General features: G+C 44.9%; 1 protein-coding gene across 1 annotated transcript in view; it reads left to right on the top strand.

Moving 5' to 3' along the window:
• Positions 1-26,502, top strand: part of LOC144134594 (kelch-like protein 10) — a 677,760-nt gene that overhangs the window by 112,760 nt on the left and 538,498 nt on the right. Inside the window, exons 3-4 of the mRNA XM_077667481.1 lie at positions 9,282-9,431; positions 23,846-24,048. Coding sequence (XP_077523607.1) covers positions 9,282-9,431; positions 23,846-24,048 — 353 coding nt within the window. The remainder of the gene's footprint in view (positions 1-9,281; positions 9,432-23,845; positions 24,049-26,502) is intronic.

The following is a 26,502-nucleotide window of genomic DNA, read 5'->3' as shown; positions in this document are numbered from 1 at the left end:
CCGCCCATGGGCTGTTTGAAGGCAGGATGACGTCGTCGTGAAGCATTTCTTCGACTTGGTCCCGGATGGCTTGTCGTTCTCGCGGAGACACACGGTAGGGGCTTTGACTGAGAGGTCGGAGGTGTTGATCCGTTATAATGCGATGGTTGGCAATTGGCGTCTGTCGCACCTTCGGCGATGTCGAAAAGCACTCACTGTAGTTTTGAAGCAGATTGCGGATCTGGTCTTGTCTGTTCCGGGGCAGGGCTGGGTTGATGTCGAAATTGGGCGAGTTCTCTTGGTCAGGCGGATCTTCTGCGGAGGGGTCGGAGAGGGCGAAGGAGTCTCGTACGTCAGATATTTCGTCGTAGAAAGCAATCGTCGTTCCTCTGTTAATATGCCGGTATTCTTCGCTGAAGTTAGTCAGCAGTACTTCGGCCTGGCCATTGCGGAAATGTGCTATGCCTCTTGCGATGCTGATTCCTCGGTCTAGTAGCAACTGCATGTTCCCCTCGATGATGGCTTCAGTGTTTATGGCTTTCGTGGCGCCTACGGTCACGATAACGCTTGAACGGGGTGGGACGCTCACTTCTTCCTCCAGGACACTTAGGGCAACGTGATTTTCCCGAGTTTTCATCGAAGCGATGAATTTGTTCGTCGAAAGCGTGATCAGCTTGGATCGCAGGTCGATGATCGCCTGATGCTCATTAAGGAAATCCATACCCAAGATCACTTCGCGGGAGCATTGCGGTATCACAACAAAGGTCGCAGGATAGGTATGTCCTTTGACAGTCACTCGCGCTGTGCATCGTCCTGATGGCGTTATGAGGTGGCCCCCAGCGGTGCTAATTTGTGGGCCGTCCCAAGTCGTTGTGACTTTTCTGAGCTGCGCACCGAATGTTCCATTCATCACCGAGTAATCGGCTCCTGTGTCGACTAGAGCGGTAACTTTCCGGCCGTCGATAGTCACTTCTAGGTCGGAGGTCCTGGCTCTTGCATTGCATGTCGCTCTCGGCGTCGGGTCACGGCTTCGTCGCGTATGCGAGTCACGGGTTGGGCGTGTGGTCGAAGCTCCTCTGGGTGGCGGCGTCGATTTCAAGGTAGCTTGCGTCGTGGTCGAGGTTCTCATTGTGTACGGCGTCGGTGCAGCGAGTGTCAGTTCTTCATGCGGCGTCGCGGGTGCAGCGTCTTCATGGGGCGTGGTCGGTGGAGGATCTTCGGCGTTTAGCTCGTGAGCAACCTCACCTCCAGAGGTTGCTGCCTTTAGTTTCCCCTACGGGGGCTGGGAGACCTTCCTCGTACCGCGGCTGCGTAGCTGCGGCGTGGCGACGCAAAGCGCGAGGTTGTCGGCGATGGTGAGCGCGAAAAGCGGTTCGGCGTGTACTCTTCTCGACGCAGGGACTCGTCAATTTCGTGCGGAAGTTGTCCGAAGCGGGGTCATGGGGCGTTAACGGCAAATCCTCGGAAGACCGATACGTCGGTGCGGGCAGTGACGAAGAATATGGCCGGTCTCACCGCAATGGAAGCACAACGGCCGGTTGTCGGAAATCCTCCAGGCGTCGCATTTCCTGGGGCTTGAGCGTCGGTCATAGGCTGGGCGGGCGGGGGCTGGGAGGTGGCGTTGTGGAACGATTGGCTCATCTCGGGGAGGACGTGGGGGTTGTCGCTGGGGCTGAGCAGTACTTACTGCAGCGGCGTAGGTCATGGCCTGGGGTTCTGTGGCCGTCGGGGTGCCAAGTGCCTGTTGCATTTCTTTCCGTACCACATCCATCAGAGTCGCTGCTTGTGGCTGTGGGGAAGATGGCAGTAATCGGCGTAGCTCCTCTCGGACGATTTCGCGGATAACTTCCCGCAAGCTGTCGCTGGTGGTGGCCGGCGTGTCCGAACGGATTGCACAGGCAGAGGAAGGGCGATTGTACTGCCGAGCTCGAACGTCGAGGGTCTTCTCAATCGTGCAGGCTTCTTGCATAAACTCCTCGACTGTTTTTGGCGGCTGGTGGACGAGGCTTGCAAAAAGTTGTTCTTTTACGCCGCGCATTAAAAACTGAACTTTCTTTTTCTCGGTCATCCCGGGATCGGCGCGGCGAAATAGGCGCTTCATCTCCTCGACGTAACTGCGGACGGGCTCATTCGGAAGCTGGATCCTGGACTCGAGGAGTCGTTCGACTCTTTCTTTCCTCACGACACTGGTGAATACCTTCAATAGTTCTGTCTTGAATAGCTCCCATGTCGTAAGGGACGACTCGTAGTTTTCGTACCACGTGCGTGCGGAGCCATCCAATGAGAAAAAAACGTGTCCAATCTTTGCCGCATCATCCCACTTGTTGAATGACGCCACGCGCTCAAATTGGTCCAACCATTCTTCAGGGTCTTCGCCTAGGGATCCATTGAAAGTTGGCGGCACCAGCGGCTGCTGCAGTATGATCGGTGTCGACATCTTTGGCGAGGTTGCAGTGCTGGTAGCCGCGTCTTTTCGCTGTCTGGTGCGGTCCGGCAGTTTCCCGAACTCAGGCTCCTCTCCCTGGAGACGTCAGCTGGCTCGCTGAGGTGCTGGTTCGTCCTCGGGTGTGAAGCGCTTAGGGCTGGGTTCACGACTTGAAGGGGGCGTCCGGAACATGGAAGCAACCCCGCACCTCCACCAGATGTCACGTAGTGGTGACGGCAGTCGAAGCAGCGATGAAGACGGACGAAAGGGTCTTCTAAAAGAACTGTTTATTGGGCTGACTTGCACCCAAAATGGACTGAATCACTCGGCGGCGGCGAAGCGACAAGCGTGCTCGGCGGTCGTCGAACAGAATGCCCACCGCTGTCGGCTGTGCTCAATTTAAAGCTGATAGCGAACATTCGAGATAAAGGGCGCAAAGTTACTAGAACATTCCGGAACAACGTAGAATCAGCTTTGCCTGGCTGCGATCAATCGAGATAAATCTAGTCGCGTCTTGCGTCGCAAAGCGATAAAGTGGTGTCGTGGCAGATTTGAAAAACGAACCAACACTGCAAATATTCGCGGCAATCCCACCGGCGGCATGGTTGTTTTTTCTGCTGCTTTATAAGTAATTTTCTTTAAGCTATTTATTAATCCAAGTATTATTATCCCACTGATAAGCATAACACATAAAAAAAAAAATTAACGTTCCCCTATGCACCTTGGTTTCGGTGACTGTTGGCTCCCTTCATGGATTTGTCAAACGGGCCCCTCATTTCATTTAACTTGTCTGCTAATAGCTTAACGAGGGTCTCGGTTCTGGCAGTTTTGATGCCATAGGTAGCATAAGAGGGCTCTCGCACAGTTTCCGCCCTCGCCGTTAGATGACGTTCTACGTCACGCTCGCGGTATTACAGGACGTGCTACGTCCGCCGCTATGGTCGAGGGTGGCGCTGGTGAACACTCTCAAGGCTCGCTTACACCCAGTAAACTTAAATACCCACGAGAGCAGCAGATTGGACAGCCGTCGCCGTAGCTCAGTTGGTAAGAGCACCGGACGCGATATTCGGAGGTCGTGGGTTCGGATCCCACCGGCGGCATGGTTGTTTTTTCTGCTGCTTTATAAGTAATTTTCTTTAAGCTATTTATTAATCCAAGTATTATTATCCCACTGATAAGCATAACACATAAAAAAAAAAATTAACGTTCCCCTATGCACCTTGGTTTCGGTGACTGTTGGCTCCCTTCATGGATTTGTCAAACGGGCCCCTCATTTCATTTAACTTGTCTGCTAATAGCTTAACGAGGGTCTCGGTTCTGGCAGTCTTGATGCCATAGGTAGCATAAGAGGGCTCTCGCACAGTTTCCGCCCTCGCCGTTAGATGACGTTCTACGTCACGCTCGCGGTATTACAGGACGTGCTACGTCCGCCGCTATGGTCGAGGGTGGCGCTGGTGAACACTCTCAAGGCTCGCTTACACCCAGTAAACTTAAATACCCACGAGAGCAGCAGATTGGACAGCCGTCGCCGTAGCTCAGTTGGTAAGAGCACCGGACGCGATATTCGGAGGTCGTGGGTTCGGATCCCACCGGCGGCATGGTTGTTTTTTCTGCTGCTTTATAAGTAATTTTCTTTAAGCTATTTATTAATCCAAGTATTATTATCCCACTGATAAGCATAACACATAAAAAAAAAAAAAATTAACGTTCCCCTATGCACCTTGGTTTCGGTGACTGTTGGCTCCCTTCATGGATTTGTCAAACGGGCCCCTCATTTCATTTAACTTGTCTGCTAATAGCTTAACGAGGGTCTCGGTTCTGGCAGTCTTGATGCCATAGGTAGCATAAGAGGGCTCTCGCACAGTTTCCGCCCTCGCCGTTAGATGACGTTCTACGTCACGCTCGCGGTATTACAGGACGTGCTACGTCCGCCGCTATGGTCGAGGGTGGCGCTGGTGAACACTCTCAAGGCTCGCTTACACCCAGTAAACTTAAATACCCACGAGAGCAGCAGATTGGACAGCCGTCGCCGTAGCTGAGTTGGTAAGAGCACCGGACGCGATATTCGGAGGTCGTGGGTTCGGATCCCACCGGCGGCATGGTTGTTTTTTCTGCTGCTTTATAAGTAATTTTCTTTAAGCTATTTATTAATCCAAGTATTATTATCCCACTGATAAGCATAACACATAAAAAAAAAAAAAAATTAACGTTCCCCTATGCACCTTGGTTTCGGTGACTGTTGGCTCCCTTCATGGATTTGTCAAACGGGCCCCTCATTTCATTTAACTTGTCTGCTAATATATATATATATATATATATATATATATATATATATATATATATATATATATATATATATATATATATATATATATATATATATATATATATATATATATATATATATATATATATATATTTATGAAGGGAGCTAACAGTCACCGAAACCAAGGTGCATAGGGGAACGTTAATTTTTTTTTTTATGTGTTATGCTTATCAGTGGGATAATAATACTTGGATTAATAAATAGCCTAAAGAAAATTACTTATAAAGCAGCAGAAAAAACAACCATGCCCCCGGTGGGATCCGAACCCACGACCTCCGAATATCGCGTCCGGTGCTCTTACCAACTGAGCTACGGCGACGGCTGTCCAATCTGCTGCTCTCGTGGGTATTTAAGTTTACTGGGTGTAAGCGAGCCTTGAGAGTGTTCACCAGCGCCACCCTCGACCATAGCGGCGGACGTAGCACGTCCTGTAATACCGCGAGAGTGACGTAGAACGTCCTCTAACGGCGAGGGCGGAAACTGTGCGAGAGCCCTCTTATGCTACCTATGGCCTCAACACTGCCAGAACCGAGACCCTCGTTAAGCTATTAGCAGACAAGTTAAATGAAATGAGTCACCGAAACCAAGGTGCATAGGGGAACGTTAAATTTTTTTTTTATTTTTTTTATGTGTTATGCTTATCAGTGGGATAATAATACTTGGATTAATAAATAGCTTAAAGAAAATTACTTATAAAGCAGCAGAAAAAACAACCATGCCGCCGGTGGGATCCGAACCCACGACCTCCGAATATCGCGTCCGGTGCTCTTACCAACTGAGCTACGGCGACGGCTGTCCAATCTGCTGCTCTCGTGGGTATTTAAGTTTACTGGGTGTAAGCGAGCCTTGAGAGTGTTCACCAGCGCCACCCTCGACCATAGCGGCGGACGTAGCACGTCCTGTAATACCGCGAGAGTGACGTAGAACGTCATCTAACGGCGAGGGCGGAAACTGTGCGAGAGCCCTTTTATGCTACCTATGGCCTCAACACTGCCAGAACCGAGACCCTGGTGAACACTCTCAAGGCTCGCTTACACCCAGTAAACTTAAATACCCACGAGAGCAGCAGATTGGACAGCCGTCGCCGTAGCTCAGTTGGTAACAGCACCGGACGCGATATTCGGAGGTCGTGGGTTCGGATCCCACCGGCGGCATGGTTGTTTTTTCTGCTGCTTTATAAGTAATTTTCTTTAAGCTATTTATTAATCCAAGTATTATTATCCCACTGATAAGCATAACACATAAAAAAAAATTAACGTTCCCCTATGCACCTTGGTTTCGGTGACTCATTTCATTTAACTTGTCTGCTAATAGCTTAACGAGGGTCTCGGTTCTGGCAGTGTTGAGGCCATAGGTAGCATAAGAGGGCTCTCGCACAGTATCCGCCCTCGCCGTTAGATGACGTTCTACGTCACTCTCGCGGTATTACAGGACGTGCTACGTCCGCCGCTATGGTCGAGGGTGGCGCTGGTGAACACTCTCAAGGCTCGCTTACACCCAGTAAACTTAAATACCCACGAGAGCAGCAGATTGGACAGCCGTCGCCGTAGCTCAGTTGGTAAGAGCACCGGACGCGATATTCGGAGGTCGTGGGTTCGGATCCCACCGGCGGCATGGTTGTTTTTTCTGCTGCTTTATAAGTAATTTTCTTTAAGCTATTTATTAATCCAAGTATTATTATCCCACTGATAAGCATAACACATAAAAAAAAAAATTTACGTTCCCCTATGCACCTTGGTTTCGGTGACTGTTAGCTCCCTTCATAAATTTGTCAAACGGGCCCCTCATTTCATTTAACTTGTCTGCTAATATATATATATATATATATATATATATATATATATATATATATATATATATATATATATATATATATATATATATATATATATATATATATATATATATATGATAATTTCCACCCACTTAACTAACTACTCTAGCGGCACCATCACGCAGCTGGATTGTGTTATTTGGTACTTCCCCAGCCTTGGACAATCTAGCGGTAGCAGTTTCGCCGTCTTGTCTCGAGCTCCCTGCTGCCTTCGCTTCCCAGGTAGTCTCAGTCTTAGGTGGCAGGTGGTCGATAAACAGTGCGAAACAATGGCCACACAGCGCCAGCGCACCTGAGTCGGACTTCGCCTAACTAGACAAAGCGACCGTCACTTTTTCTGTGCAATTTTAGTAACGCGCCCGCCTCCTGAGATATGCTCGTCTAAATCTTCAGCCTTATCCGTCTAATTGCGCATGTGAAATCGCGGCGCTTGGCATGAAGCTCTTGCGTGATGAGACTCAGTGTGGCACCGCCGCGAACGACCGCATGTGGAGTCTAATGGGGTCGCACGTCCCATCGCTCCTTCTAGGAGCAACCGCTTATAAAAAGCTCTACCTCCACGCCACCGGTGCAGCGATCCTCCAGTATCTCTGGCCAAGAACGAAAAGTTCCTATCATAACCTGTAATTCCACAGTCTTCTTATGCGGGAACTCATACGCAACAGCTGCGTGACACCACAGAGGAGCTTCATGGTGAGTGACGCGGTCTGGTATGCGTAATTACATGGTTTGGGCTGAAATTTAGACCTGCATAACTCGAGACAGATGCACGTTATTAAAGCTATGCAGATTAGTATGTCATCCAATGCCGCTGCTTCATATTTCTGAATAAAAAAAGCACGCTAACTGCATTTAATGAGAAGTTAATTAAGGAATTGTACTTACTCAGGTTACAATGACAATTTTTGCGTACTGTGTCCGCCTGTTTGCGTAACCTCTGAAATTACGTTTGCTCATTGCTCTTGGTATTTTTTAAATCCGTAAAACCTAATCTTGAAGACGGTGCACAATAAGGGTGAACTAAAGTAAGAACGGTAATTTTAATTCATAACAATGTTTGTTTTCAACGAAATATATATCTCTGATGGGCAAATGTAGTGAGAAAAAGTAATCAACTGTATTTTTCAATTATTCGATGTATTTTGCTTTCTTAAAATTGAACACCACTGTTTTTTAGCTTCGCAAAGGAAAAGATCTCATATCCCGACAGAACGAAAAATAGAATTTTCAGGGCCTGCAATCTGACCTCTGTGGTTATACGCAAACAGTTATTTTGATCGAACAGCAAGAAACTATTCGGGTTTAGCAATTTCGCCGCAAAAGCCTTAAGCATTATGAAATGTAAAGCGTTTTAAATCTGTGATTGTTCGATTAAAATGTGCATATAGAGAGAAAGAACTCGATGATGAAAATTTTCCTTACTACTTATGTTGCGTTTTCCTAACGCCTTAGTAACTGTGTGCAGCTAGACGGGTTAATTTGCTCTATTGCCCTTTTAAGATTTCTGGAATTCAAATATTGCCTAAAGGTGTCCAAACTGAATTGATATATAAAGAAAGGAGTTGTCGCCTATATTTTTTATTTAACTTAAAATTTTTGCATTATAATATATTAAAAACGTTGCATTATATTGGTTCTAATGAATAACGGCTACAAATGATGAAACCAAGGCTACAAAGGAAAGCTATGCAGCTTCTTCAGAAACTTCGTAGTTCAAGAAAAATTTGTCCTGGTCCGCAGTTCGAACCCGTGAGCACAGCTTCACCGGAGCACTCGCTCTACCAACTGAGCTAATCGGGACGGCAAGCTTGTGTATAGCCTTCCTGTGTAGCCGTATTTCTGCGCTTGGGTGGATGCCGAGTAATTATTCTCTTATTACAGATCTACTCCACCTTGCGGGATTCTCCTCAAAATTTGACTACAATATTATTGAATACTGTGCGTTAAAAATGGGACACTCACGAAATCGACTTTCAACTGAACGCATTGTCCTTAGCAGAATGACAAAATTTCTCAAAATAATTTGGAAGCTTACATTAGCTTATCAGCCCAGTTTTTATTACTTTCAATTTAAGTAAGTATCCATTTTCGCGTGCTGTTTCCGCGTGTCGCTAATGCCAGCGAAAAAGTCATTTCGAAGCCAAGTGGTAAATGGTCCTTTATCGTTTTTTCATTGTTTTTATTTTCTACTATATCTACTTGTTTATTGTTGTTTATTCGCAATTTATATCACCGGTGACCCCTGGGAGGTTTTCATTATTGCCTGTTAGAACGGAACGTTTGTAGGGCAGACCACAAGTTGCCTCAACGATAGGCCTCAAAAGCACACGCTGCTGTTGGTACTTAGTATGTTGGGACTGATGAGGCGTTTTTTTTTTGGCGTGTATAAAACTATCCAAACACTTTTCTAAGCACAGGAGGCAGCACTGAATCATCTGAAAATTTTCGCTTGAGAGATTTTGTGTCAGCGCTGCCTCGATCTAGTCAGATCGCAAAAAGCTGTTTTTCTGGTCAAGGGTTTTGTCAAAATATTTGCTATCAGGGAGCTTTCTTTTCTAGTACTTTTAGACATTAAACAAGAACAAGGCATATGTGATGTATTGTTAGTGCTTTTGTGCTATTTTTTATGCTTCTGCTATCAATATTTGTACACTTCACAGTGTATGCGATAATGTACGGAACTACATAGAAAATGCGTGCAATGTTTCCTTCTACAGATACCGAAGATTCGCGATCACTGCATCCAGATGTTAGAGCGGAACTTGGAAGCAGATTCGTGCATTGGGACTTACCACCTGGCCGTCAGCAAAGGATACGCTTCTCTCGCGGCAGAAGCCTATCTCTACCTCGTTCAAAACTTTAATCAGGTGCGAAGTTCGGGGTACGCCATGAGCCTGCAAGGGAGGCTAACGTTGGCCAAAAATGTTTATTATAGGCAAAGCAGTATTATCACTTTTGTGAAATAACAAGGTTAACGGGAGCAACTGCCCTTACTGGCTTTTAGGATAGGACGGGCAATCAAGCCGTCTTCGAACAAATGGCTCTTGATTTGTGTGAGTGAAATTACTCGCTCGATTTAGTAGCCATAGTTGCAGTCATACGCATTTTCTAGTGATACTAGGATTGCTTAAGACGAGTATAATTGCAGTCGGCGGATGGAGTTGCTGCAGGAGAGAGTTGTTAATTGGGCGATCAACGAAATACTAAACACTTCATTTTTATGAGTGCTTAATGTTGTAGCTTTGTTGAATATACCGGCGGCATGGTTGTTTTTCCAGCTGCTTTATAAGTAATTTTCTTTAAACAAATTGAGTGGCACTATACAAATTTTAAAAGTTAGAAACATTCCCCTATGCACCTTGGTTTCGGTGACTGTTGGCTTCCATCATATGTTTGTATAACGAGCCCCTCATTTCATTTGCTTTGTGTGCTAATAGCTTAACGAGGGTCTCGGTTCTGGCAGTCTTCATGCCATAGGTAGCATAAGAGGGCTCTCGCAGTTTCCGCCCTCGCCGTTAAATGACATTCTACGTCATACCCGCGGTATTACAAGACGGGCTACGTCCACCGCAATGGACGAGAGTGGCGCTGGTGAACACTCTCAAGGTTCGCTTACACCCAATAAACATAAATACCCACGAGAGCTGCAGATTGGACAGCCTTCACCGTAGCTCAGTTGGTATAGCACCGGATGCGATATTCGGAGGTCGTGGGTTCGGATTCATGTTTGAACAGTGCAATAAAACTACGGGCCACATCGAACAAAGGAAACCACAAGCGCTTTGTTAGCTTTCAGAGCAAACAAAGTCAAGGCAAGTGCCCTTCATCTTTTGGAAGAGAAGAACTTGCAATGCCTCGCGGCTTCTGTTAAGAGCGCAAAAGGATCGCTCCTTCAGGTTTTCTTTTCTGCAAAGACGCATAAGAACAATGTTCCCTTCAGATCTATTGTGTCTGAGCACGGCACTTGGCAGTTCTTCGTGTCTAGCTATCTTCAAAAGCATTGGTCGTGTTTGATAATTAAGGACCCTTTTTACATCTCTAATTCCGGTGCTATGGTTGACTTCCTAAAATCCAATAACCCGGGAAGGTGTGATGCTTTCAGCTTTGATGTGCAAAATCTATATTATTCTCTACCGCATGATGAGCTCATGAAAAGTGTAAAAATGTGCACCGCTGATCACAACAATGAAATTGATTTTATTGCTAGATGTGGTGTATCCCTTGAGACCTTCTTAGAGATTCTGTCTTTTTACCTCCGTTCAAATGTCATTGAATAGAAAGGCAAATCGTTTGTGCAGAATGATGGAGTGTGCATAGAATTTAAAGTAGCACCTGTGTTAGCCAATATCTTCCTTGCCAGGGTAGACAGATCCATATACAGTAGATGTGACGGGTTGGTTTTGAGGATTTTTCGGTATGTCGATGATTATATTGTTTTTGTTAAGAAGGGTTACTTGACGCGTAGCGTGGTAGATGTACTGAAGGTTTTCAGAGAATGCGCGAAGAGAATATCTTAAACGACTGAACTTCCTAAAGAAGATGTACTTCAATTTCTGGACTTAAGACTGTCGTTGGAAGAGCGTCATGTCTGTTGGGAATACTTCCCTCGCTCTACCAAGTCTTATCTAAATTTCCAATCAGGCTATACAAAACTGGTAAAAAATGGCATTTTTTTCAAGCCTGAAATCTACCATGAACAAGTCATGTCTTGAAATAATCAACGAAATCATTTTTCGTCATGTTGGCCGATTAAAATCTTGCGGTTACCCATCTCATATGATCTTCAAGGAAAGCAATAAGCTTCTTAGATGGATCAAGAGAGGGGATAAGCCAAAACAGGAAAAAAGAAGTTTGTGGTGGTGCCTTACACACATGATGTGAGGCATGGTTTAAAGAATGTTGCGGCGAGATACGATGTTGAGGTGGTCTTTTCAGCGCCTAGAAAACTTAGAGGTGTTTGCAGGCAGGTGGAAGAGAAGGCTAAGGCAACAACCGCAAAGAAAAAGAGTGGGTTTTGTCAGACCAACCATAAGAGCCCTCTTGTGCCCTGTAATGTGGGGGTTGTCTACAGAATTCCGTGCACTTGCGGGGTGAGTTATATTGGCCAGACAGGACGTTGCATCAACGCTCGTCTTAGTGAGCACCACAGGTCCCGAGATAATGGGTCTTCTTGTAACCTTGCCGTCACTGGAGAGAAGGTACTTGCATCCCTCTGTTGTCTAACACCGTCATCAAAGGAAAACATAATGACAGCCTAACGCGGGAAATTTTGGAGGCTTTTCACATCCGCTTGGAACCTGTTAGCTGCATTAGTGATCCTTCTGTCACACTAACTGATAAAGAGATGATGTTCTTATCCGGCCAAGATATGTAGTCTCGCGCTCGTGCTGATTGTCACCGTTGTGGGCATGATTAGCAGCTTTTTGTCGTTTTCTTTTGGTTTTCTCTCTTGTTTGTGTTTGGCGTTCTTAGTATTTAAGATGCTTTGACGTGAATTAAAAATCTGGTTGCGCAGCGCTTGTGGTGTCCTTTCTTCGTTGTGTCCCGTAGTTTTATTGCGCTGTTCAAATATTAATCAATACCAACTCGCCCAGTTCGCAGCTTTAATGAGTGGGTTCGGATCCCACCGGCGGCATGGTTGTTTTTTCAGCTGCCTTATAAGCAATTTTCTTTAAACAAATTGATTGGCACTACAAATTGAAAAAAATAGAAACAATAGCCTGTGCACCTTGGTTTTGGTGACTGTTGGCTTTCTTCATGTGTTTGTCAAACGAGTCTCTCATTTCATTTGCCTTGTCTGCTAATAGCATAACGGTGGCCTCGGTTCTGGCAGTCTTGATGCCATAAGTAGCATAAGAGGGATCTCGCAGTTTCCGCCCTCGCCGTTAGATGGCATTCTACGTCATACCCGCGGTATTACAGGACGTGCTTCGCCCACCGCTATGGACGAGGGTGGCGCTGGTGAAAACTCTCAAGGTTCGCTTACACGCAAAAATATAAATACCCACGAAAGCAGCAGATTGGACAGCCGTCACCGTAGCTCAGTTGGTATAGCACCCGACGCAATATTCGCAGGTCCTGGGTACGGATCCCACGGGCGGCAAGGTTGTTTTTTCTGCTGCTTTATAAGTAAATTTCTTTAAACAAATTGATTGGCACTGCAAATTTTAAAAAAAATTAGAAACATTCCCCTATGCACCTTGGTTTCGGTGACTGATGGCTTCCTTCGTGTGTATTGTGACGTTCTTTGTGGCGGCAAAAGCACTCAAGGGAAAACAATTCATCCGGAAGAGAGGAGATCGGCGACAGCCGGTCTCGTTTTGGAAGCAGCGAGCACACATGTTTCTACTGTATATGGCTGCAAGCAACTTGAGTGGGATTGCTTTCGGGCCTTCCGCCATGGACCGCACGGAGACGACCCAGGTGACAGCGGCATCATCAATTACCGAGCCATACTCGTTGAGAGTGAACGACCAAAACGAAGGGGTTTAAGCACAGCCGGATCCCCTTTCCATAGTGTCGGCACGTGTCGAACGCCGCCGCCGCCGCCGCGGGGAGACGGGCGTTGTCTTCCCCAATTGCCGTGGCCGTCCCGGGTACAAAGGGGCCTCATTTCGGCGGGCCTGGCCCCGTGACAAGACGGCGGGTATCATCACCAACCCTCCCGAGCACATCCCAGGACAAGGAACCACTTTCCCGGCCTTTTAATGACCTCGCGTTCCGGCCTTGAGTGGCGAGTGTCATTTGATGGAGAACGGAGGTCGGTGACCCCCGGGAACCGTCAGCGGGCCAGAGACAGTCTACCACAGCCGACGCTACCTCGACGACAACCTTCTTTCCCACGGACTCAACACGTGACGGGGGCGAGACCATAAGTGCAATGGTGTGTTTGTGTGCCCAAGTGAAAGCCCTAGGCCCCTCCCACTCCGGCGTGGGCGTCCTCACCCTAGGGAATGTGGGGATAAGAGGATATAAAAATCGACAAGGAGTACGGAAGACGACATCGTTCGCCAAGGGGGCCTTCAGCGCCGAAGCCCGACGGCGTGCAGCTTCTGCCAGCAACCGTTCGAGCTCAACTCCGGAGCCCCTCCATCGTCCCCATGAAGTCGTCGGCACGTAAGCTCGGACGCCCCAGCCTCTGAATCATAATCATGTATAATTATTGAATATATCTGTTTGTTTAAACTGAGCCATACGGTGTCTCTTTGCCTCTCTGTCCCGTGTGGACCTGCGCATTATGGGGGGTCGTCACAGTATGTATATATATATATATATATATATATATATATATATATATATATATATATATATATATATATATATATATATATATCTGTGTGTGTGTCAATAATATTGTGAACATTGATTCAAATGTAAAATTGGTCGTATATGCGGACGAGAGCAGCATATTAATGTGGGGTCATAATGCAGAAGATTTAATCGTCAAATGTAATCAAATACCTGACAAATTATATCCTTGATCAAATTTGCATTGCATTGGAATAAATTCTAAGAAGACGAAAGTAGTCATATTTTGTGCCCAAAATAAGTTAGTCGAAAGACGTCATGCTGTCCGATATCAAGGCCGCGAAGATTAATTTTTTATTTTATTTTAATACAATGAATGAGCATAAAATTCTCGCTGGTACATTTTCTGCAAATGTAGGGTGGCATAAACACATAGAAGATGTCTGTAAAAAATTAGCCGCTGTGACGGTAGTCTTGTCGTATTACAGACATCTTCCACCACAGGCGAAAATCCAAATTTATCATGCACTATTTTCTTCACATACTAATTACTGTGGCCTAATATGGCCTATAACGAAAAAGGGAAACATTGGAAAAATAATTACACTTCAAAACAGAATCGTGCGACATATTGATAACCTCGTGTACCGGTCTCATACGTGAAGTGCTTTTATAAGTTGCAATATAATTTGAGGTGAACATATGTATCCCTATCGCCTTCTCCGCTAGTTTTATTTTCAACTTCAGTTATACAATGTTTTTATTTGAATTCAAGTTCAATTCAGTTTTTTTTATTTTCAGAGCGGTCCCAGACACAACTCTGAAGGTTCCCTGGGCTAAAAGTTGCACTCAGCAACTTGACGAGGCCCAGGGGCCATAGTACAGTACACCAGCCAACGCATGTCAGGAAACGATAAAAACTACGCAGTAAACAAATATGAAAGAAGATGTACAATGATAATTGTATCAAAGAAACACACCATGATAAAAGAATCTGTTATAATACAGAAGTGTACAAACACAGGACTATGGAATCTATTTGAAAAATCATAATCAAAACTCACGAACCAATTACAGCTTTCAGCATATAAGGGTGACGCGATCGTTTCAACTCAGATTGCAAATTTTAAAAAAAATTCTTTGTTGGAATAAAAACGCTCTGAAAAAGGAGTGATGGTAGCTTATGTTTTAATGACTGAAGCTTGTGTTGGGTGCAAAAATAGACAACTGACCAATATGGAGGGTTTCTAATTCACAGATTTGTTGTTCGTTGCTGTAATCATGCCACAAGTTTAAGAAAATTTAACAAAATTTGCAGATTGTGCGGAAAAGAAATGGACCCGTTTTAATAAGTGATGTTCATAACTGTGCATGAATATAATGATGCCGTACTTCAGGAATAGGTTCTTTGTGTTTGTCTGCATGTCTGCGTTCGCCAAATAACTCAAAACGTTTTTCTGAAGCACACTGATTTTATGGATATTTTATTTTGTTGTTGAGCTCCAAATAAGACAACGGTAATTTATCTGAGGTGCGAATAACGCATGGTATAACTGAAGTTTAATTTCTTCAGCTAAGATATTTCTGCACCAGGAGAGAGTGCCTGCTAGCCCAGAGAGCTTCTTGCACACATTTTGGCGGGGGCGATCCCAGCTTATGTCAGAGTTAAGAGTAACACCAAGAGCCTTATGTTCATCTACTATTGCGATATGGTGATTCGTACAACGGGTCGAATTTTGTAATGTAAATATTTTATTATTTCTTGGTCTAAACAGTGAAGCTCTAGTCTTTGTGGGATTATTTATAATATGGTTAGACTGAGGCCAACATGCCAGTTTTTAGAGCATTCTGTTGCAATGAAGGACCGGGTAATTTGAAACTTTACCGTTAAAAATGAGGCTACAGTCATCGGCATAGATAAAGCATTTGGCTGATTGATAGATATGTACTATATCATTATTATATAGGTTTAATAATAGCGGGCCTAGGACACTACCCTGCGGCACCCCACTTCGTAGGAGTGGTAAAGATGATTCAGCATTGTTTATACGGACGCAATTTACTGTCTTTTTGTGTGCTTGGATTGCTGTGGTTTGACTCTATCGAGAATGGGTGAGAAAGCTGATGCCAAGAAGATAAAGGAACTGTCTAAACAGCTTCAAGCCTTCAAACGGAACATTTGCACTGAGTTGAGATAACTTAAAGACAGTGTAAAATATTGTGTTGATACATGTGATGAAGTGAGCGAATTCAGAAAAGAATTTCAATCCTTGAAGAATGAGGTAAAACAGCTTCTCAAAGAAAATGGCACATGAAGGATTAAAATCAAAAGCTGTCACAAAAGATCGTAAAACTTGACAAGTACCAAAGAATGAACAACCTTGAAATCAAGGGGATTCCAAAAACACGTGAAATAGATGACGCCTTAAACATAGTTGAAAAAATAGGTGAAGCCCTTGATGAAAGTACTCAAGAAAGTGACACTGATACATCTCACTGGGTCCCGACACAGAAAGCAGATGTTCACAACATTGTGGTTCGCTTCGTTCGACGAACGCAGCGCGAAGAAGTCCTCGCCAAGACCAGAAAAGAACAGCTGACATGTAAAGAGCTCGGTGTGGATTCAAAGAACTCTGTGTATGTGAATGAACACTTGACACAAAAAAAACAAACAAGAAACTGCTCGCGGCTGCGCGCAAGAAAAAAAATCCGAGGTAAACTGGCAGTTCGCCTGGACTTCAAAAGGGTGGGTGTTGGCACCGAAAAACGAGACTTCAGCGTTCATCCGGATAGCTTTCCAAAATGACTTGGCAACGATGACATCAGAGAGTGAATGGGCACTTAGGCACTTGTTCAATGCGTTGAAAATTATTCATTATGACAGTACCATCGATCAGCGACGCTTATTATGACATATCTCGCCACAAAGAAGAAACTTCAAGTTTGAAAAGTTTCTTGACCATGCATATTAACGCCAGGAGTATAAAGAACAAAGTTGATGAAATAAAGAACCTGATGGCATCAATAAAAATTAAATTTGGCATTGTACTTTTCACAGAAACGTGGCTGTCTCTAAATAATCCCATGCCTTTTTTAATGGTTATCGCTCGCAGCACTTAACAAGAACCAACCAAAGGGGAGGAGGTGTGGCTATGTATATAAAAGAAGGAATACGTTTTACTGTAGTGGAAAAATTCTTTGTATTTACTGACGATGTGGAATGCCTTACAGTACATGTAGGGATGACCATGGTATCAGTCGTCTATAGACCTTCTACTGGCGAGAAAGAAAAATTTTGCAGTTTTCTAGATAGAATGCTTTCGCATGCCTGCGTTAGTAATGAACCTGTGATAATCATAGGAGATGTAAACATAGACATGGGCTCACCGGATACAGGGGCGTGGGAACTGAAATCACTTCTAGCTTGTCACGCCTGCACCAAAAATGTTACATTACCAACCCGAGTCACAAAGAACAGTGCCACTCTAACATATGCGTTACAAACATAAATGATGAGGATATAATTACAGGTGCGCTTGCAATGGGCATAAGCGACCATTTAACGCTATTTTTTGTTACGAATTTCACATCATACAACCGTGCTTCCTGTGTGCCTTTTTATGGCCGAATGATAAACGAGTGTTCGCTGGAACACTTTTGGGAATTAATTGCAGCGATATACTGGTAGGCGGTCTACAACGAACGCGATATTAATACAGCTTTTGACACCTTTCTTACAAACATAAAAAGCTCCTGTAACGCGGCTTTCCCGTTAAGGAACGAACGAATCAGAAATGTGAAGGTACGAAAACCTCGGATAAACTGTCATTTATATAATGACATTGAAAAGAAAGATGCGATGTGACACCTTTTTGTAAAAAACAAGGGATCAAAAATAATTCGTAGCTTTCAAAAAATTCAGGAACCAACTTCAAAGCAAACTGAAATAAGCTAAAAAAAGAGTACTACGAACAGCTGTTCACATACATACGCAATGAAGCGAAACTGATATGGGATGCTGTGAATAAAATAACAAGAAGAAAGTCAAGTATCAGGTCACAAACACCGTACCTGAACAAAAGCCAAGTAACAAGCATGAACAAAAGTTTCCTTCAACCTGGACCTTGTGCTTCAAGAGCAGGTAATGAAAGTGTGGATCATACAATCGATATCAAGCCTGTTGCTATCACAATTTCATGTAGCCGACAGATAGCGCAGAGATACGGAATTTAATAGCCAAACTGAAAAGTACTGCCTCTCCCGGACCCGACGGAATTCGGCCGGAGCCGATTAAGTGCGTCTCAAACGAGATAAGTTCTAGCTTACGTTATTAGCATGCCAATATCTTCAGGAATTTTTCCGGAGGTCTTAAAAACTGCACGAGTGACACCAATCCACCAAGGCGGCGCGAAGGATCTAGTTTCAAATTACCGACCAATATCTGCCTTAAATATATTCTCAAAACTTTTCGAAAGTGTGATATTTGACAGGGTGCGGTCATTTTTCATTAAACACGATGTGGTCTCAAACTGCCAATATGGCTTTCAATAAAATAAGTCAGCTGAGCAAGCCCTTCTTAGTATTAAAGACAAAATAATTGAAAACAATGAAAAACAGCACGTTACACTCTGACTTTTTTAAGACTTAAGAAAGGCTTTGATCATAAAATGCCATTACAGAAATTAGTAAACTGCGGGATACGTGGTATTGTTGGTGATTTAATAAGAAGCTATTTAACGAATCGAAGCCAATTTGTTCAGGTAAACTCAATTTTTTCTGACATTTTGCCTTTAACAAAAACTGTACCTCAGGACTCAAAACTGAGCCCAATATTGTTCCTTATATAGGTAAATGACATTGTACGAATGTCTGACTCACCAGACATGGAAATGTATGCCCATGATACCAATGTACTTTTTACATCCGATGACATTTCCGAACTTGCTTTCAGCGCAAATACTTATCTAAATCGTCTGTCAGTATGGTTGAGCAAAAACAGCCTAGAAGTCAATACAGCAAAAACATACATTTTATTCAGGCCTCGTAACAAAAACATGCATAGTGACATTAAATTATACTTTAATGATACGGAAATCACCTGCGTTAAGGAACAAAAATTCTTAAGTGTATGGTTTTATGAACATTTATCGTGGAGTTCACATATAAGCAGGTTATGAACTCCGTTGAATGTTTGCGCTGGTGTATCGTGGTGTTCTTATGTAGTGTTGTCCCCTTGTCTGGATTGTAGCGCTCCCCAGTCTCAGAAAGCAGGTTATACAATGATCTTCCTAAATCCGTAGGTATTATAAAAACAATAGCCCACCTAATTTCTTTTGCCTCAAACAACCGTTATACAATGCCCTTTTTTATTCAAAGCTCTGCTATGGGATCTTGGTATGGAGAAAAACGACCACAACGAACTACAACAAGCTATTTCCTTTACAAAAACGCATTCTTCGTATATACAGGAATTACCATGGTCGTTATGCAGATCTTGCAACCGCTACATTATTCCAGCGTTATTCATTTCTTCGCGCAGACAAAATTTATTATAAGAAACTTCTGCTTACTCTACACAGACAGAAATGATTCTCTAAAACATTCAATCCAGATACATCTCGACACCTTCTACTGCGTAACATCCGACACAAGCCGAAAACAGGAACAAATTATGGAAAAAAGGCAGTTTTATATCAGAGAACAGAAATATTAAACAAGGTTGAGAACTGTTATACTCTAGCGCTCCATTGGGTACTTTCAAAAAAGAGTTAACCGCATTGCTACCAGCCGATGTTTCTTTTCTTGATCAATGTCATTCTGTTCCATTTCTGTTTGTATGTACGTACATCCGTTCACAAAATGAATATATACAGTGCAGTTGTGCTATGTGTGCATTGTGGCTGCGTATTGCGTATTACAAGTGTAATATGATTGTACTTGTGTAAGTTCTGTACATTTGCCTTTTATATTGACACTGTGCACTCCGCTAGCACGCGCCGCCTCAACAGAAGAAGAGGAAGTGACCTGGAGCTGTGGTTAAGACGTTCGTCGAAGCCCGCTGCTGTCTCTTGTGATCAGTGATCTCCCGCATTCACGCGTGACATCTTGATGGAGGTGCGGGGTAGCGCACTCCATGCCGAGGACCCCTCCAGGAAGCCGGGACTTCTGCCCGCCTGAATCCTTGCAAGTCGAAGTTACGCCCACCCACCAAGATAGCCGGCGGCTGCAAGGACTGCAACCAGAGTTCGGGCCTCTGCGGTCTCGTCCGACCGTGAGAAACCTGACCTCCGATTCAGCGCGACCATCAGTGTCCACACAAACCCCCGTCAGCATGCCGGATTCCATCCCTTCGCCGTCCGTCGTGCTGCAACAGCCACGCGAGCCACCCAGCTTTCAAGGCTTTCCAGGCGAGGACCCGGAAGACTGGTTCGAGAAGTCCGAGCGCGTAGCCCAATACAACAGGTGGGATGATGACTCGAAGAGGCAGCACGTGTTTTTTTTTTCGCTTGAGGGTGCAGCTCGTACTTGGTTTGATAACCGAGAGGCCACAATAACAACGTGAGGTTCCTTCAAGACTCAGTTTTGGCAGGCTTTTACCACCGTCCTCCAGAAAGAACGTTCCGAGCTGCTCCTCCAGACACGCGTCCAATTACCGAACGAGAGCGTTTTCGTTTACTCCGAAGACATGGCGAAGCTCTTCCGCCGGACTGATCCCAACATGTCCGAAGAGAAGAAGCTGCGTTTTCTAATCAGGGGCATCAAGGAGCAGATCTTCGCTGGGTTAGTTCGAAGCCCGCCCAGAGCCGTCGCCGAATTTGTTTCCGAAGCCACTACGATGGAGGAGGAGGAGGAGGAACAACTTTATTTACGTCATGGCCTAATGGCATCATGACCTAATGGCGCCGTGACTCGGGCCCAGGCGGCAACTCAGCGGAGGATCTGAGGCCTTTGTCGCTCAAGAGCCGCCGAGACCTGCTGGACGGCCCAGATTTGCACGTCACGGTCAGAGCATTCCGCCGCAGCCGCGAGTCGCGGCGGAATCGTTATGCTTTTAGAAGCTTCGTCGGGCAATTTTGTGCAGTCCCATAGGATGTGCGTCAGAGTTGCCCTCTCCTTCTGCCACTCGCGACACACATCACTTTCATATAAGGTTGGGTATAGATGAGTCATTAACACCGGGGTTGGACTACGATGGAGAAGATGCTCGACATGCGATTCAGACAGTACGAGCGTCCGCCGTCGCTGATGGCTACCAACGGTGTCGATGCTTCTAGCCACGACGTCCTTCGGGAGACCATCCGGACCGTCGGGCGTGAAGAGCTTCAAAAGCTCTGTTGAGCCGCACAGTCGCCGCAGGTTTTTTTCATTTCGGACATTATTCGTGAAGAGGTCCAACAGGCGCTCACGCCGCCAGACCCTCTCAACCGAACACAACATCCCAGATGATGACATACGCCGGATGTATTTCCTTCTTTTATTACTGCTGTGGAAAATGTTTACTGTAAAGGGCTGGTACCTTTCATCAGGTTAATAATGCCTTTAGTCCCAGTGTACACTCACTATCACGAGGAAATAAAGTTCGTTCATTCATTCCGGTATCCCACATTTAAATAGAGGGGAGCCCTACCTGTATTTCATAGTGTTATAGCTTACCTGTTAAATTCCTGTGCTTGAGAAAGTCGAAGTTTCCTAAAGAAAATGAACAGACCTAGAGTAAAAAGACCAGCATATACGTTGTGAACTATCTGTTATTTAAGTATAGGTAGAAAGGTCGACAAGAACTACCTGATGTGAAAACATATAAACCGCGTTGCTAGTAGGAATTTTTTTTTGAGTCGAAAGAAGGGAAAGAAACTCTCGTCAGCAAAATCTGCAAAGCTGTTTCCTGTGGCACATCATAAAAAAAACGCAGTTTCTGTCTTGCATGAGAAGCGGGATGCGACAGCTACATATTTTGTTCATTGGTCTGCATGTTCTCTTAGTGCATAGATGTCTGTGTTGTAATAAATTTTCGGATATAATAGCGCGGACTGCCTTTCTGTGCAAGTAAACACACTGATTTTTATGCGTGCCGGGAGCTATTCTATAGCCATAATGGCATATCTTGAAAGGCAACTGTGGCAATTTTTGAAAATTTCTCTTTATTTAGGGATTGTATAAGGCTGTACGTAAAGCATGCCTAGTTTTTTTACGATAACATTTAAAATAATGACGTAATCGCCGATGAAATTTTGTTCTCCTCACAACCACGGAGGTGCGCGGGGAAGTTCATTGTGACGTCACGGAAGTTATAATTTTAAATTAGCGCTGCAGTCAGCCACACCCTGCCGTTCATCGTTGCGTGCTGCCAAACAACGCTTGGCGGGATTAGCCTTCAGCAGCGTTGCTTTTTACTTGAAAGCCGGCGTTTATACGGTAAAACTGTACCGATACATTAGAAGATGTTATCTTGTACTGGGTGTTGCGCGCTTAGAGATGCTTGCTGGCTGTCTCCATTTTAATCGGCGATCACCTCACCATTTAAGATGCTAGGCCATAAGGACGTCGTCTGCTTTACCTGCAAATTTCACACATTCGAACCTTTTATTCTCGTCGATTTGTAGAACTTACAGAGTGGTCCTTGAAATAATGAAATATAACAAGGCAGATAATTTTGGTCCATAGCTAAATAGTTAACGGCGTCAAAAAAAAGACAAACCACATAGGTGCATGACAAGAAAAAGCGCCAACTTCCAACTGGTTTTATTACAGACACGAAACGTACGGTCGAGGAGAAAGGTCTGGAGACGACGTCTTCCTCAAACGAAGCCGAAAGCTCTGTTATTAGCCAGCGGCTGGAGACTGCACTTGTAGATATGAAAGAACACAATTTTGACATTCACCTCCACAGCTGTGGTCTGACGCCACTGGTTAATCACAGAGCTAGCGGATTCGTTTTAGGAACATGTGGCCTCCAGAATTTTGTCCTCAACTGTACATATAAAGCTTTTATCGTCACATGCGCAGAGAAGTCACCGAAATATCAAGAACGACGTGATAAGGCACGCTGCAGGAATTTCTTTTCACCTTTATAGAATGAAATTGATGTGTCGCTTACGCACAAGTTGCCCTGCTTCTTGATAAAGAACGTTTCCATCAGCACCTCTTGAGTCCCTCGAGAAGAGGTAAGATTAGTGGTGGTGCCATGCGAGCACCGAGTAGCTCACAACTTGAAAAAAGCCACGGAGTGCGGCTCGTTTTCTCTGCACCGAGAAAGCTCAGAGGCCATTCCTACCGTACCGAAAAAGAGAACGAAAAGAAACGAGGCTGCGGAACAAAGCGCAGGAGACCTTACGTGAAATATGTGGAGGGTGTGGTTTACGAAATCCCCTTCAACTTCCACTTCTATATAGGTGAGCCTGGCCGGTGCATGAATGAGCAAACGAGCGAACATGAGCGAAATGTAGAACAGTTGAAGGAAGGCACACATCTACACAAGCACATTAAAGAGTGCCTGTCCAGCAGTTGTGAACCATGCTTCACTGACGTAAGCATTCTGGACAAACACAAAGACACTAAGCTAGGGCAGTTGATGGAAGCGTTCTTCATCAAGAAGCAAGGCAACTTGTGCGTAAGCGACACATCAATTTAATTCTCTAAAGGCGAAAAGAAACTCCTGCAGTGTGCCTTATGACGTCGTTCTTGACCTTTCGGTGACTTGTTTGCGCATGTGACGATAAAAACTTTATATGTACGTTTCATGGGCGTAATAAAACCAGTTGGGGATTGGCGCGCCGTCTTGTCGTGTACCTATGTGTTTTCTGTTTTTAACCGCTAAATATTTTAATATGAATCAAAACCAAATAACTCAACAGCAAGTTCTCTTAAGGATAATTCTTCGGACTGTTTTCGATTTCACAAAATTGATTTTAGTGAACACGACTGTGGACCCGTACAGTTCTCGATATATAGAAGCTTGAGAAAGATTGTGTAGACGCTGTCCCCCTATTTATGGTAACAACTGAAGAAACCTCTGTTCTTGTACTTTGCACAGACGTGGAAGAACAGCACCCAGTTCCACTCGCTAACGCCCGATGAGATGCGCACCATCTTGGCAGACAACCGGCTGCACGCGCCCAATGAGGTAGATGACGTGTTCCGGGCCATCCTCAGGTGGATCGCAGCCGACGTTCCCGAAAGAAAAAAATACATGGCCCAGTATCTCCCATTCTTGCGATTTGTACAATGCAATGTCAGGTGAGTGCTGTGACGAGATCAGTTCATGCGAAAGTCATCTGTCGGTGAAGCCAAAGACAGCTTGAAAAATTTTTGTGTCGGAACCGGCTGCCGAATAAAATAACGTCATGAAATTTCGGCGAAAGTGCGAACACTGCTCTTAAAGCCAATAAATACCGGCATGAGGGATAAAGTCAGATTCGGCGGAGAAAACCCTGGATCTGCTTTACGTGGCTCTGTTTATGTGCTTAATATTAATTTTTTCCCCTACTGTAGATTTGCAAAGCGCGAAATACGGGGAGATGAAATGACAGCACAAGCGCTGTACTCACAGATGAACTTTTGTTGGAGCGGACGGAGAATATTCCCGCACCAAGCAAAAATGCAACCTTAAAAACTGAAATCAATCAAGAAAATAAAGCATTCACGTGTTGTGAAACCTGCAGACTACAGCCATGATTAAAAATAAAACCTCGCGTGTGGTTACGTGACCGATGGCTCCCTGGTACATTCGTTAGCTTGTCGTATATTACGCACAGCGTCAATGATTTCGCGGTTATCTGTTTAAACACTGTCGATATGACGTGCTTAAAATGATTGGATGTTGAGCATTACTATCTATACAGTGCATAAAACAGTCTTAATCCCTACTATTTATCTCCCTGTCATTGCACCACAGACTAATACTGGTCATTGAAGTGTATGACAAGGGGGTGTGAATGAAAATGTTAATTTCGGCGCAGTCACTCGAGCCATTCGCCAGAAATGCCTGAAGATATGTGGCAACCTGCATGCTTTGTCAGCGTGCAGCATTTCCAGGCGGCTGGAGCGCGAGGCAGCGCTGCAATAATTTTAGTGCGAAAGCATTAGGTTGTCTGTGAAAAAAATTTACCGGCTTCTCTGTCACCGTATTCCCTGATTGGTCGAGGTAGGTTACCTGACGTATGACGTCATCGCAACAACCAACCGGGTAGTGAGCTGCCTGCTCCCATGACACGTGGCAATGAAATTAATTAAAATAAGTTGAATTCAGTTTCCACCTGCTCACCGTGGGGCTGCGATGATCCTTACCGGAGCTCGTGAAGAGCAACTTTATTCTCACCAGCTTCAACGGCTTCTGTTCGATATAGCCACCTGCCGGGGTTGTGGCGCATCGCTAAACCACTGCACCACTGCGCAAGGAAGTGATGTCAGGACTCTCCGCGATCTATGGATATGGCTTAAAGGGTCGTCACAACATCGACACCACGTGAACACCAATGAACCAATAATAGGGCACTCCTAAATCTGGAAACCTAAGGAACCCCGAACTTAGCAGCCGGCCCACCTATGAATCAGGGTATAGCTGAAAACATAAGAGTTCTATAGTATTAACGAGAGGGTGGCAGTTATCGTAATTAAGTTCAATAGGAGGTGCAAGGCGAAGGTGGTGCAGGCCTACGCGCCTACATCCAGCCATGATGACCAGATAGCTGAAAGCTTTTATGAAGATGTGGAATCAGCAGTGAACAAAGTAAAATCACATTACATTGTACATAGAGATGGGCGACTTCAACGCGAAGGTGGGAGATAAGTAGGCTGGCGACCAGGCGGTAAGCAGCGGTGGGATAGCTTCTAGCAAGAGCAGGGGAGAGTTATTAGGAGAGAGTTCGCAGATAAAAATGCTTTACGGATCATGAATACCTTTTTCCCCAAACGACAGAGCAAGAAGTGGACCTGTGAGAGCCCCAATGGCGAGACTAAAAATGAAATAGACTTCATACTATGCGCTCACCCTGACATTGTGCAGCATGTGGAGGCCGTCGGAAAGGTGTGGTGTAGTGACCACACAATGGTAAGGTCTCGAATTAGGCTAGATTTGAAGACGGAAAAAAGAAACTGCTGAAGCGGAAGCCTGTTAGAAGTAAGCACATTAGCAGTAAGAGGGAAAGTAGAGTAACACAGGGTTTCACTGCAGAACATATATTGTGGTTCAACTGAGCAAGACGATATTAATGCTCACAAACTGAACAATAATCTCTGGCTATCATTGTGGAGTCCGTCGTAGAAGTAGGCGGTAGCATTGTTTGACAGGATGCCGGCAAGATTCCGGCGGCTAGGGCGTCTAGACCTAGAGACCGAATAGAACTGTCGAGCTTTAGAAGTTGATAAATAAGCGCAAAGGGGGGTTGGGGGTGGTAGCCGATATAAGGCAGTTTAATATGGAGAGAATCGAGCATGCTTTTAAGAATGGTGGCAGCCTAAAAGCGACGAAGAGGAAACTAGGCATAAGTAAAAACCAGATGTATCCGTTACGGTACAAGGAAGGCAGAGACATCAGCAATAAAGATACGATTAAAGTTAAAGTAGCCGAAGAGTTCTACAAAAATCCATACAGTAGCCAATGTAATCAGAACGTTAATGGAAGATATGGTAGTGACCAGCAATGCATCATCCCGTCAGTGACAAAAGAGGAACTAAGTGCCTTAGGAGCAA

Source organism: Amblyomma americanum, chromosome 5, assembly GCF_052857255.1.
Source record: "Amblyomma americanum isolate KBUSLIRL-KWMA chromosome 5, ASM5285725v1, whole genome shotgun sequence".
Taxonomy (NCBI): domain Eukaryota; kingdom Metazoa; phylum Arthropoda; class Arachnida; order Ixodida; family Ixodidae; genus Amblyomma; species Amblyomma americanum.
Note: the sequence above shows the minus strand (reverse complement) of the source record. Positions and strands in the feature narration are given on the sequence as shown.